The sequence below is a fragment of the Zonotrichia albicollis genome, chromosome 4 (assembly GCF_047830755.1).
Source record: "Zonotrichia albicollis isolate bZonAlb1 chromosome 4, bZonAlb1.hap1, whole genome shotgun sequence".
Classification (NCBI taxonomy): Eukaryota; Metazoa; Chordata; class Aves; order Passeriformes; family Passerellidae; genus Zonotrichia; species Zonotrichia albicollis.
Window position 1 is genome coordinate 56,156,142 of NC_133822.1, and position 12,639 is coordinate 56,168,780.

General features: G+C 34.9%; 1 protein-coding gene across 38 annotated transcripts in view; it reads right to left on the reverse strand.

The window, feature by feature from the left end:
* NRCAM (neuronal cell adhesion molecule) overlaps positions 1-12,639 on the reverse strand; it is a 146,453-nt gene that overhangs the window by 12,238 nt on the left and 121,576 nt on the right. For 13 of the 38 annotated variants that reach the window (XM_074539888.1, XM_074539874.1, XM_074539891.1 and 10 more), the window contains 4 exons: positions 8,232-8,297; positions 7,591-7,716; positions 6,403-6,555; positions 2,803-2,934 (listed from right to left, as the gene is read on the reverse strand). In XM_074539888.1, coding sequence (XP_074395989.1) covers positions 2,803-2,934; positions 6,403-6,555; positions 7,591-7,716; positions 8,232-8,297 — 477 coding nt within the window. The remainder of the gene's footprint in view (positions 1-2,802; positions 2,935-6,402; positions 6,556-7,590; positions 7,717-8,231; positions 8,298-12,639) is intronic. The other 25 variants (XM_074539882.1, XM_074539880.1, XM_074539881.1 and 22 more) reach the window with 3 other exon arrangements.

The following is a 12,639-nucleotide window of genomic DNA, read 5'->3' on the forward strand; positions in this document are numbered from 1 at the left end:
AGTTAGATTATTAATAGAGTTATTGCTTAATCAAATTTGAATTATTTAGTTCTGCTTAACAATACTCTCTGTTTCTTCTTGATATTTTTCTCATACTGATTGATAAAACTGAATCAGATTCACTTTTGTTCACTGTCAGTTTGTACATTTTCTGCTTTAATTTCATGTAGTAAACCTCCAATTTTAGATTTTTTTTTCATTATTAATAATTCTCAAAATACTAGGCATGGTTTCTTTCTTTTTTTCTACAACATGATCAAACCCAACACAAAGTCACATACACTGGAACCTAAATTTTACACAATTGTATTTCTCGCACATTCTGATTTTAGGTTTAATCCTTGTTCACTGGTGGGAATAAATCTAGGCATATAACTTGTCCCTATAACATAATAAATGTAGCACATTGACAAAGAAACCCACAAGCACCTGAGGAGTCAGGTATTTACAGGTGACATGTATTCCTATAAGTTAAGATTGTTCACAGGATAAAACAATATACTGACTTTAAGAAATCTATTTATGGTTCTGCCCTTTGACTTTTCATTTTTGTTTTTCTGGCATATATTCAAATCTTTCCCTTGTCTAGCAGATACAATTATATAATCCAATACACAATCTCTTGTCTTTTACTCTGGTAATTTCCACACTTTATTTTTACATCACTGATTTATGTGCCATTATTTAAGAGGATATTAATCATTCTTGACAGTATTTACTAAGTTCTTAACTGCAGGACACATAACACATAAGGCCTTGAGATGTATCAGGCTGATATAATTTCATACTGAAGTAATGAAGTACTTTCTACAAACCACAGGCAACCTCAGGATGACATGCAAAAAATTATGATGAGAAAGAGTTAATAACTTAAATTTTCATAGATTTCATAATTTAGTGCTTTCTGTTTGTCACTACCTGTGGAACAGTACATTTGCAATGACCTAAGAAATACAGAGTCACTGCTATAAACACTGGTACATACTGATTCTGGGAATCTTAAAAACAGTCCAGGTCCACCTTTATATATGTGTGTGTATATGCATAGGTACCTGTGCATGAAGAAACATATACCTTGCAAGTAATAATTCTGCAGAAGCAGCAAAAAAGACAGAATATCAAGGATCCACAAAGTAATTACAACCTTACCATCCAACTGCCCTCCACACTTTTAGTCAAAATCTGTTTTACCCTCCTCTGGATGGTGGTTCACTCCATGTCCTCCCTACTCTTTTCAGTTCCATCACTTGTTTCAGTCACCTGAATCATTTTTTCTATATCCTGTTATGTCATTTCTCTTTAAAAAAATCAAAATATTAGGAAAAAAAAAAAAAAACCTAAGAGGATGTCTTCAGCCTGTCATATAACTCTGTGTAACACTATGTGTTCCCTAATCATCTGTTTTCTTCATAGGCATAGGCAGCTGGAACAGAAACTTATCTTAGCTAATTTTTGCTGTCACTACAGATCTTTGTTCTCTCTGTAAAACAATCTAACAGAATAGAATTCTTGTACTTAATAACGTGATTTTTCTCATAAAAATAATCTGCTATTCTATTCCAGCTGATTTCTCTCTGAGGAGCTGAAGTTCTTGGTGTTCCCTGACACAAAGTTTTTAAAAGTGCACTGATCAAAATAAGCAGAAGAAAATAAAGTGTGGATTTTTCTTTTATACTTTTCTAAATGCATCCATCTTTTTCATGCCCAAATTAACAGTATGGACTTCAAGAAGTTTGAGTTGAATTTAAATAAGCATTCTAGAGTCTAGATATTTATTCCCAAACCCTAGGAGAAAATAATTTTTTCATTAAATCAAGATTTTACATGAAACTTAGCAACTGTACTTTCTATTGCAGCTAGAATAGGAGAATGAAAAATCAGATTATCCTTGGATGCTCACTTGAAGTTCATTCACAGTCACTCATACCTCAACAGCTGCTCTGAGATCCTATCCAGCAGTACTGTGCAAGCTACAGTGGTTCTCACTATCCTTTTCAAGAGAGCTTTGGTCTATGGAGCTACTCCATAGAAAGAAATATAACACTAGGGAAAGATATATATGATACCTGTACATCCACAAACATACATACACACACATTATATATGCCTTTTGTAATGTACACCAGGAGGGATGAGTGTTTTGATAGAAGACATACATTGTCTAGTTCCAATTTTTAATGAAAAATTTTAAACATACTTGGCAATTCCTAAACATACCATAAAAAAACATTTATTGTACACCTCCTCTTAGAACGAAAAAAATATAGAAAAAAAATCCCAGTCTAACTGAATAATGGTAACTTTAAACTTAGCTGAAAAACTGCAGAGGCTGAAGATGACACAGATTCTGGGAAGGAACTCAAGGTAATGGAAACAATATAACATATGAAGAGATTTGTCCTACAGCATGCATTCCCCATACTTTAAAGTAACCAGTCGCTATGATTTGGACTTTCTGACCAAAAAAATTGTAACTCAACTCATGTTAATGGATTAAACTCATCTGCATTGGACTTCAGAAAGTGCAATGTGCAGTGGTGGTGATGTTCCAAACAAAGTTCAACCTCTCTAGAGAGGTCATGCACTGACAGGACCCTCTGGGAATGAAGAAGGTCCTTCACCTATGCTGAAATAGATGTAGGTTTCCTCCCAAAAGGCAGATGGCTCCTGCTAAGCCCAACAATTTGCCATATACACAGTGTAAATTTAAATCAGCAGCAAATGTAATTTTCCAGTAAGCCTGAGATCTGGCTTAGTGGGTTACCAGCAGATGAATTTTACTACCCTGAGTACACAGCATACCTGGATACTTGCCACCCTTATTCCTCCTTATGAAGCAAACAATCAGTAAAATCAAGATCAGAAGAGCAACGGCACACATGAGACCAATGAACCATCCTTGAGTAGCGATGTCTACCTGCCGGCTTGCCATTGCTAGAGATAAAAGAAGAAAAAATGTGTTTTGCTGCATTTAAATGCTATGCTAATTCAGATAAATAATAGGAAATACAATGTTCATTAAAGAATAACATTCACTGTGAAAAACAGATAGCATTAAGAAAAACAGCTATTCTGTATTTTGTATTTTCATTATTCAGAATATTTCCAAGTACCTATGCATAGAAGTCAGTCTTCAGTATATAAAGTGTCTGCTAGCATTTAAGCTTAGCAACTACTTTGCAAAATCTCTGTACATGCTACATTACTTTACACAAATCTCAAAACTATTCTCAACCATTTCGAATTAATTAAACTCCTGAAATAAAGTTGCAAGTTGCAGTTTACACAAATATGTCAGTTGCATTCTCAAGATGAATAAAAAGCCAATACTGATAAGTTAATGTATTTCCATCATTCTGAAATGGGGAAACAGATGGATCATTCAAGAGCCCTAACATTAAATTTCAACTAAATATCAACAATGAAGCATCCTTTAAAACTTTATTAAACATCAGGTTTTCTTTCTTTCCTCAAACCCATACCTCATCCTACAATTAATTTATCATGATTGCCATGATTTAGCATTAGTGAGGTGGGAAGCCTTCCCTTGGCACTATTTCTCTCCCAATGCTGACTCTAGTTGGAAGATAATGTAAATAATAAGCAAACTACAAAGAAAACACTACAGGCAGTAAGAAGAACAGAATTAACTATGTGGTCTAAGGTCTGGATCTCCTGGTCTCCAACACAGTAGGAGGATTATTCTGGTGAAGCTAATTTTTTCCTCTATTGCTGGAAATACACTACAGGCAACTTGATTTAGGATTAGCTGCTGGGAGAAAGTGGAAGCGTGAGAGGAGTTAGGGATACATGCTCCAAACAAAAAAAATATGAAGTGGAGGAAGATGAACATCTATCCAAACCTGTCTTATTCATTCTTCAACTTCTTCTCCAGACCCAAAACCCAAGAGTTTGAAACTCTGTGAAGAGCTGCTCAACTGACAGAATTCAAGTCGATGTCTCAGTGTCATTTTCTAGTTAAGGAGTGTGAGACAGGTATCTTAGAAAAACAGCAATGGTCTCACATTCCCGATGGATTCTATGGAAACACAAAGTTCTTCTGATGTACAGTATCTCCAATCCACTCCATACAGAAGACCAGTGTGTATTCCACTTTAGAAGTACTATGCTAAAATTACCTTTTTCTTTAAATGTTTATTTTTGGTCTCACTGGACTATGACTTGATTTTCATCTAAATAAATCAGTGAGTTAATGTGTTGAGTTATTTTGGAGATACACTCAGAAGATTTCTCAGTCCCTTTTAATATTTTCTGATATTTTAGAAAGTGACTCTTATATGCACAGGAATTGAAACTATTTTTGCATCGAAGTCTCCACATCTCATATATCGTCTATATACCTAAATATTTATACTCTTTGTGCCACATATAAACATACGTAAATACATACACATAAAATATTAAAAAGTGGCAATTAAAATCACAAAAGGAATCTTCCTCTGAACTACAAATGAAAATAAAAGAAAATTTTGCTTTCATCTTAAGGTTAAAATTATTTTGAGTTTTGTGCATCTGCATTCATAACAGGACATCAGATGTTGTATAATACATACTGTAACAAAATGCAAAAGCACAATTCAAATTCAAATGTAGTAAGAAATAGAATCAAGCCAAAAACTCATGCATAAAAATATGCAAGATAGATGGAAGATGAAAACTTACTTATGCAGCTTCCTGTATTAACTTACTGCATTTCCAGTACGAAAGGGTTTCTAGATATCTGTGCATCTTTAAAAATGGCACATTTCCTGCCTATGGTAAGCAAATTATTTGCTTCAGGCAGGACAACCTTGCATCTTGGCAAACCACAAATGCAGGAGTCAATGCAGAACACTGTACCAGGAATACCCAAAAGGATAAACCTGCACACTATGAAGATGCTCTATAGGAATGCTTGTCAAAGAAAAATATGTGGGAAAAGCCTCATATTTGAAATATCAAAGTTTTATTCCTAATAGGGACATACTCCAGTGTTTGCCTCTTTGTCCACTCCATCTTTTTGCAATGTTTAAAAGCTTTGACCAAGATTGAAGACAGTGTGACAGAAGATTTTTCTGTAAGAAACAGGCTGTTTAAAATTTCATGCTGGACATTGCAACTTGCCACTAGAAATGAGAGCGTCTCAAGTCCCTTCTTCCTTAACTACACAAGGGCATGAGTTAACATGACTGGGTAAGTACAGGAATCCTTATCTACTGGCTCAGTACTTTTTATGCAGGGAGATGCTTTTGGGAAGGTTTCCATGCAACTTGTTTTGAATTATATTACAGTCTTGATCCTTGTTTTCTGCTCCTTTAGGCTTCAGATGTGTATACGCATAGCATTTCACAGGTAGGCTTTTGCACCACTAGCTGTTCCTGGCTCTGTATTCAGCCTGTACGTATTTGCCTGGCACTGTTATTCAGTGCTATGTTTTCAAACCTTCCTGCAACATTATAAACTGTGAACAGAAATTGAACAAATCAAAGGAAAAAAGGATGATTTTAGAAAGTGCTCACTTTCAAACTGGCATACCCATTATCTATATTGTTGCCTGATAAATATAACATAATGTTCAAGTGTACTTTCATATTTAAAATACTTTCTTATAACATAACATTCTGGAGTTGGTGGGGCTACTGCTGTATAACTATGCACTGGCTAAAATGCTTAGAATGAGCAGAAGTGGCTGGCAAAGACAAAAATAATAACAGCTCATCAAGAACATGATGATGGCATGGCATGTGATGGCAACACAATATTCAGCACAACATCAAAGAACCTTCCAATTGAACTTTTTTCCTGAGTGCAACTGGCAGGCATTGCTGATTTGCTTACAAAGAAATAGGACTGCAGTATGAACATAAGAAACTTAAACAGCCTTACTGATTCCCGGGATATATGTGTGACATCAAAATCCATATTAAACTAGTATATGGCAGGAAAAGAGATTTACAAGTAGGAATGTCTTAACACTGGTATAAATAGATTACATGAGACATCAAATCGAATCTGCATTTTCTGATTATGCAAATATTTTAGCCCTATAAAAAGCAGCATTATTTAAATACAGCCCTGTAATTATACTAACTGGAAATATTAGAAATAGGTCATCTTCAGTGCACAGCACACAGATGGAGTGTGAACAGGGCATATATTGCCCCTAGTACAAACATCAGTCAAGTAGAGTGATTTGAAGGGATAGTAACATTCATAATTCAAATATAAATAAGCTGACATTATTTAAGCATTTATAAAATCATTTAACATTGCTCTGTGAAAGGAACATGCAAAGATTCTAGCTGCAACATCTCTTGGCTAGAAGCAGTTCAGCATTTCAGCATTGGTCTAACACGACTCTGGCTAGGATACAGAAATGTACTGCGGTACAGTGTGCCTCACCTGGACCTGTCTCAAACACATCCTCTGAACTCCTAAAACCAGACAGGCCCTCAGCACCAACCCGGACTTTATATGCTGTTCCTGGTGTTAAACCCTTTAAGACAAAGAAGCTTCGAGAACCATTTACAATTTCTTTTTTCCAATCTTCTTTGCCTATAAAAATTTTAGGAAAACAACAAATTGGTATTTTAATTTTATCTGTATTACTGAAAGTTTCTAGACAAAATACTACTGACAGTTACTTGACTAATCCATGGATCATCTGAGACAAATAGCTGTTGTCTCAAAAATAATTATAAAAAATTATGAGTAATAAATTGCATGCAACATATTAAAGAATTCGTTGTACAGTAATTATTAAACTATTTTAAACATTTGTTCCATTGTACTAAAGAAATACAATTTTAATTTATTTTTAAAATGCTTATTGAACCTGTAATTATGAGATACATTAAAATAGATTTTAGACATTTTATTAAATGACACTTGCAGTTTCAGCCCATATTTATTTTGGTCAAGAAGTTCTACTTCAAAATCTGAAACTCCTCTGTATCTTTTTTCTAGGACAATCATTTCTTGGCTAATATCCAGAAAAATGCATTTCTATTTCAATTTTCAGATTAGTCACCTTTTGACATAACTTTAGAAGGATGGGGTATTTGAAAAGAAGTATCTTGCTTTTATTAGCTAACTCTGTTCTAATTATTACCAGTATTATCAAAATTTTAAACATGGTTTTAGGCAATAAGGGCACATAAATTGTTTCATATCTTATTTTAAGGTTTCATTTAACAAAGGATATCTTATTTAATCTTTTTTTCCCTGAATTAGGCATAGTTTAGGAAAATCCTTGTATCCTACTTTAATGCAAGTAATCATATTTTTACACATGTAATCGCTCCATGATAAACAACTTCATGCAAACTATGTTTTTAAAAGTTCGCGTTCAAAAGAATTTATAAAATAATACAAAGGAACAAAGGTTCATGTTTATCTGTTCATCAAAAACATGCTAAGCATTGATGTTTATTCAAATGAAAATAATTTGATCTTCCTGATCAAATTATAAAATAATTTAAGACATTTAAGAGCTATCATTAACACTGGGTCAATTTAAGACCCCATTTACTATAAAAATCCAAAATACATCTCAAAACTTTATCAGAATTTAATGAAATGACTTCTTACTGCCTGCTACACCATATTCAACATAAAAGTTCGCATGATCTGGTCCCTCATACTCCCAACTGATATTGGCATAGGTCTCAGCAGCAGCTGTTGTAACATTTCTGATCCTTGGATAAAGTGGTTGAACTAAATACACAACAGAAAAACAAAGCAGAATATGCAGTTGTGACTTCATACATTTAAAAAAAAGTATTAAAAGAAGTTACTATGTTAATTTAGACCATATAGAAGGAAAGTATAGCACATTTTTCATTGGTTCCATTACTGGAAATTAGTGATTAATGTATTTTGAAATTTAATCCCAGGAAGTTACTACACTAAGAAATTATAAAGTAAAATGTATGTACTTTACTGAGCATGCTCTGTAACATAAAAACTGCCAAATACTTAAAAAGTACCTAACTGCCAAAATTCCAAAAAACATTTTTTCTATTCATCTGGAAGTAAAATGCAGACAGCTGGAAAGAGATGAGAACAGTGTCAGGGTAATGGGAAATGGTAGGACAGAAGGGAGGCATGAAGGTGGTAAGCTTCTCCCTTTATGGCATGTGGCAGTGAATGGACTGCAAATGCCCCAAGTGCAAGCCCTTACAGGATTTTGGCTCTATTGCATGGATAGCGATAAAAAAGGAAGACAATACCCTTATAGAATGTTGGACGGACAGTATGCATGACTGGGGAAGTTGCAAAAAGGATTTCTGAATATCCTTCACCATCAGAGATAGTAGGAAAGAAAAAATAAAGAGTAAAAACATTTTGCATCAAAAAGTAGCAATTAACTAATACAGTAAAACCTTACCTGTTAAATAAATAACACATGCACATTCTAAGATCATGCAGGTTTCAAATAGTTTTACTTGTTAAAATATGAAAAAGCTAAGTGATACACATGTATTTGAAAACAAACTGAAGTATGTATGTACTGGCAGCTTTGCTTTCACAGGACATTCCTGAAATCAGCTTTTGTTAATATTATGCATTCATGGCACCTTTAGACGCTGGAAAACTAGATATCTGATATTGGAAAGCAAATATCAGAGTACTCTGGAGTGAAGGACACGACTGGAATGCAAGGAGCTGCCCATTGTAGGGCACCGTGTCTCCCTGCTGCCATTCCAGTCAGACACAGCACTTCTCACACACATGCAGAATGCCCACATCTGTGAAAAGAAGAGCTTCTCTCTTCAGCATTCTGAAATTAGCCACTTCTCTGCTCATACCTTCGTTCTTTGCCACTTCTCTGCTCATACCTTCGTTCTCTGTAACAAGCTAGTAACGGTTGCTACACATATACAATGAACACATAGCTCAGCGTCTCTGCTTTCCTAAGACTAATGAAAAAATAGATTTTAATAGTTCTAATTCTGTATACAGCAGATACAAAGATGATGCTCCTCAGAGGTATGAAATTAGCTTTAACTGAAAATGCTTCACTTTGCCACTGAGTTTTCTATCCTGCTAAAAATAGCTTTTCTATTAGGAACATTAAAAATGCTTCCCAAAGGTCCATGAAACATCAGAGGTAAAAATCTAGTCTCAGTAAAGACAAATTACAGAATTCCAATGCCTTCATCTACACAAGAAAATAAAATGAGCAAAAGCCTGTTATCAAGGCAAAAGAGGCTACACAGAATTTATCTATCCACTTAAATTCTTCTTCTTCTATCAGGCTGGCTTTGTCCATATGGCCAGCTGGAAAAAGTTTAAAGTTATATGCACAGAGAAAATGGCTTACTTGGGCCCCTAGAACAGATGAAATAATATGAGTACCATGTCTAGAAAACTATAGTTTCTGAGTATTTTTTTAATACCTAAGTTAGGCAAATTTCATCGATTCTTATGATAATGTTTTCTGATTATTACAATGTTTTACAGAATAATTTTTTATCACCAACCGAAATAATAAGGAATATATTATTTAAATAATAAAGAATGGATTAATTTCTTGTTAAAACCACCTGAACAAAATAATTGAGAAAGCACTACATTAAAAAAAAAAAAAAGAGCCATCTAGGTCTCTAAGTCGCAACAACCATCCTAAGAAATACCAAAGCCAGAGCTGTCTATGGGAAATCTAGCATGTATCAAAATACACAACATGGTAATGCAAGGGTATTAGATTCTGTTTCTCTGTGCCACTTGTAGAGGTAGCACGAGGAAAGAAAAGCAGTCTCTAAATTTAGGAGGATGCAGAGTCTGAGATTGCAGACAGGATGTATAAACCTCCTTCCTGATTTAGACATAGGAACAGGTGTTTATTTCAACAATAATCTCAGTGTTTGTGCTGTGCCAAGAAAACAAGTGGTTTGTATTTGAAATATGACTTTGTTTTGTTTCATTAAATTGCATTTTCTCAAAGTCATATTGTCCTAAATTTCGGTCTTCCATGGAATGGAAGCCCAAATGGGAATGGGAATTAGCAGCCCAACCGTACAAGCGATATTTGTCCCAATATTAAGGACAGAACAAACTGTTAGCAATAATCTTTTGTACTCCTGCAAACAGATGCCATAGCATTGCCCCTAACTTCTTCCTTCTCATGCTCGAGCACTTGGGGATGAAGGAAACTGTCTCATCTTCTGTGAAAGACTCCGGATTATGCAGAGTTTCTGAATTATGAAGCAAATTCAATAATCGCTTGATCTTATCTTGTGGGGTATTTTTCCATGCCCAATTTCCAGTTTCTGCTCTCATTAAAGAGTTGCCTGCTAGTTTAAAGTATCTGGTAAAAGTCTTTCTATTCATATGATTGATCATGTGTTCCTATGATCAAACAATCAAGTTTGCTCTGAAAGTTACCATAATTTCCTTGTCATCTTACTTCTAATTTCTCTCAAGTGACTAATTTATACTTATATTTATCAAATGTACTTATATCTGATTCTTACCAATAGCTGTATGTACAGATTTACCCACATGTAGTATTTGGTCAGATTTAAATTCTGTGAGTTTTAACTATTAAATAAGGTTCACCAGGAAATTTGTTCAGTAGTGTGCTTCTTTGCAAAGTTATTATTTTTGCAATTCTTCTGCATTATTGCTTGATCTCATTTGCCATCAGGCCTGCCAAGCTTTACTTAAGTCAGTTAAATGTGCCATATTTGCAACATGACTACACACAGAAGCACATAAAAGAAGGCTGATGGATCCTGAGGTGATGAAAACTTGGAGGTGAATTGGTTACGACATTTAAAGCTTGTAGTCAATCCACCCAGACTCTTTTGTCTCCCCAATCACCACACCTCTAATTATAATTAACCTCTCAGTTCTTCAGTATGTTTCCCAGCACTGCTCACAAATGGCAAATGTGTAATTGTCAGCTGGCAGAAGCTCCCAGCATGTGCAAGCGCCAGTTGGGAAAGAGGAGGGGAGAGGGGCGGGCAGGAAACTCTGCACTGGAGAGCAGAGCACTGTGCTCTCTCATCTGTAACCATGCCCCACGCTGTGCAGCACTGCTGGCAAAAGCATCACTCTAAAATACATGGGAATGGATTGCTAGTAAGCTACAGGTTTTATACAGACCCACTCTTATTCATCTACCTTAATTAAGCTATTTCATTCCTGCCCTGACATCAGGGAAAATTCAGCTGGCATTTCCAAGTATGGTTTCATTCATGTTGTATAAAATATAAAAGCATAAAAGCATCATATAAAAGCATTTGCCAAATGTTGAGAAAGAGGCTTAGGCTTGAAGCTAAATTTTCTTTTATTCTCAAATTAATTCCAGTGCTTTTTTACTGTAGTCTTTTGGTAGAGTTTTATTTAATTTTTCAGCCTTTCAGGAACACAGTTCCTACAAATAACAGTTATAACCAGGCTGCAGAATCAATAGAATTTAATAAGACAGGACTTGAGATTGGAAGGTATTTTAACAATGAAATTGTACTCTTTCTCAAGATTTTGTCCAGAAGAACAATAAATCAAATAATTCCCAAAGTGACTAAAGTTTAGGAATTTTCATGGAATTCACCCGATACTCAGGAAAAAACATTGCGTTGAGTGCCAAGCATAAATTTGAAGACTAGTGTCAAATGGGAAAAAAAACCCCCACAAAATAATATATCATAGAAATTTAAGTTAAAATGCAGATATAAAGAGAAAAGTTAATTTAAAGGATAAAACCTACACCCACAAAAGAAAAAAAATGAAGGACAAAGGCAATAGTTTCTGTCAGAGCCTGTCAGACGCAGAAAAGTGGTTTACATTCCTTTGCCTTTTAAACATTTGTAGTATGAAATTCTAGTTATAAGTATAACAGTAGGAGAGAATTCCATTTCTGGCAGTAAGAAATGTGCATCAGTCACTTCTGGGATTATTTAGATCAATTGCAAGAGCATTTCTGTAGTGTAAGAAATACAAAAGCCAAAGAAGAAATGCAAAAAATTATGTCACTGATGAGCATATAGCATGACATCTACAAAGCAAAGGCATTTTCAAGAATTTTTGCACAGTAATAATAATAATTTTCTCTAGTCTAGTCATGCAAAGAATCAGCATTGTTCCCAGTGAACTTAAAAGAGGACAAAAGAGTGGTTCTGCATAGCAGGCTGTACTGAAAGAATCACACAAATACATAATGAAGGAGTCCACAGGGGGAGAGTGGCTGAAGGAGCAATACAAAAATACTACACTTCACTTGACTGCAAAAGCAGCTTGAAATTGTTAGCAAAAGACATGGAGACATTATGTGAAATTATTCAAGAGAGAGGGAAAACAGATGGTGGGCAGAGAAAATGATTTGAAGAACTGCATTTTGTACAGAACAAAGAAAACTGAGATGATCTTCTACAAAGAGATCAGAGACACAAACTCAGTTGAGACTGATTTCCAGCCCACAGTGAGGAGTTACATACTGGTGATTCATTCAAAAACCCCAAAAGAATAGCTTCAAACCCAGAGGACAGACTACTTATTTATCCCCTGTGTAACAAAAGGGAGTACTTTTTGTCACTGGTACTTGAGATATGAAGTTCAGTAGAAGAAGACAGATCAGATTGAGTACCAGTGACAGGAGGCACTAGCTACAATTAAAGGTTACTGTGATCTCAC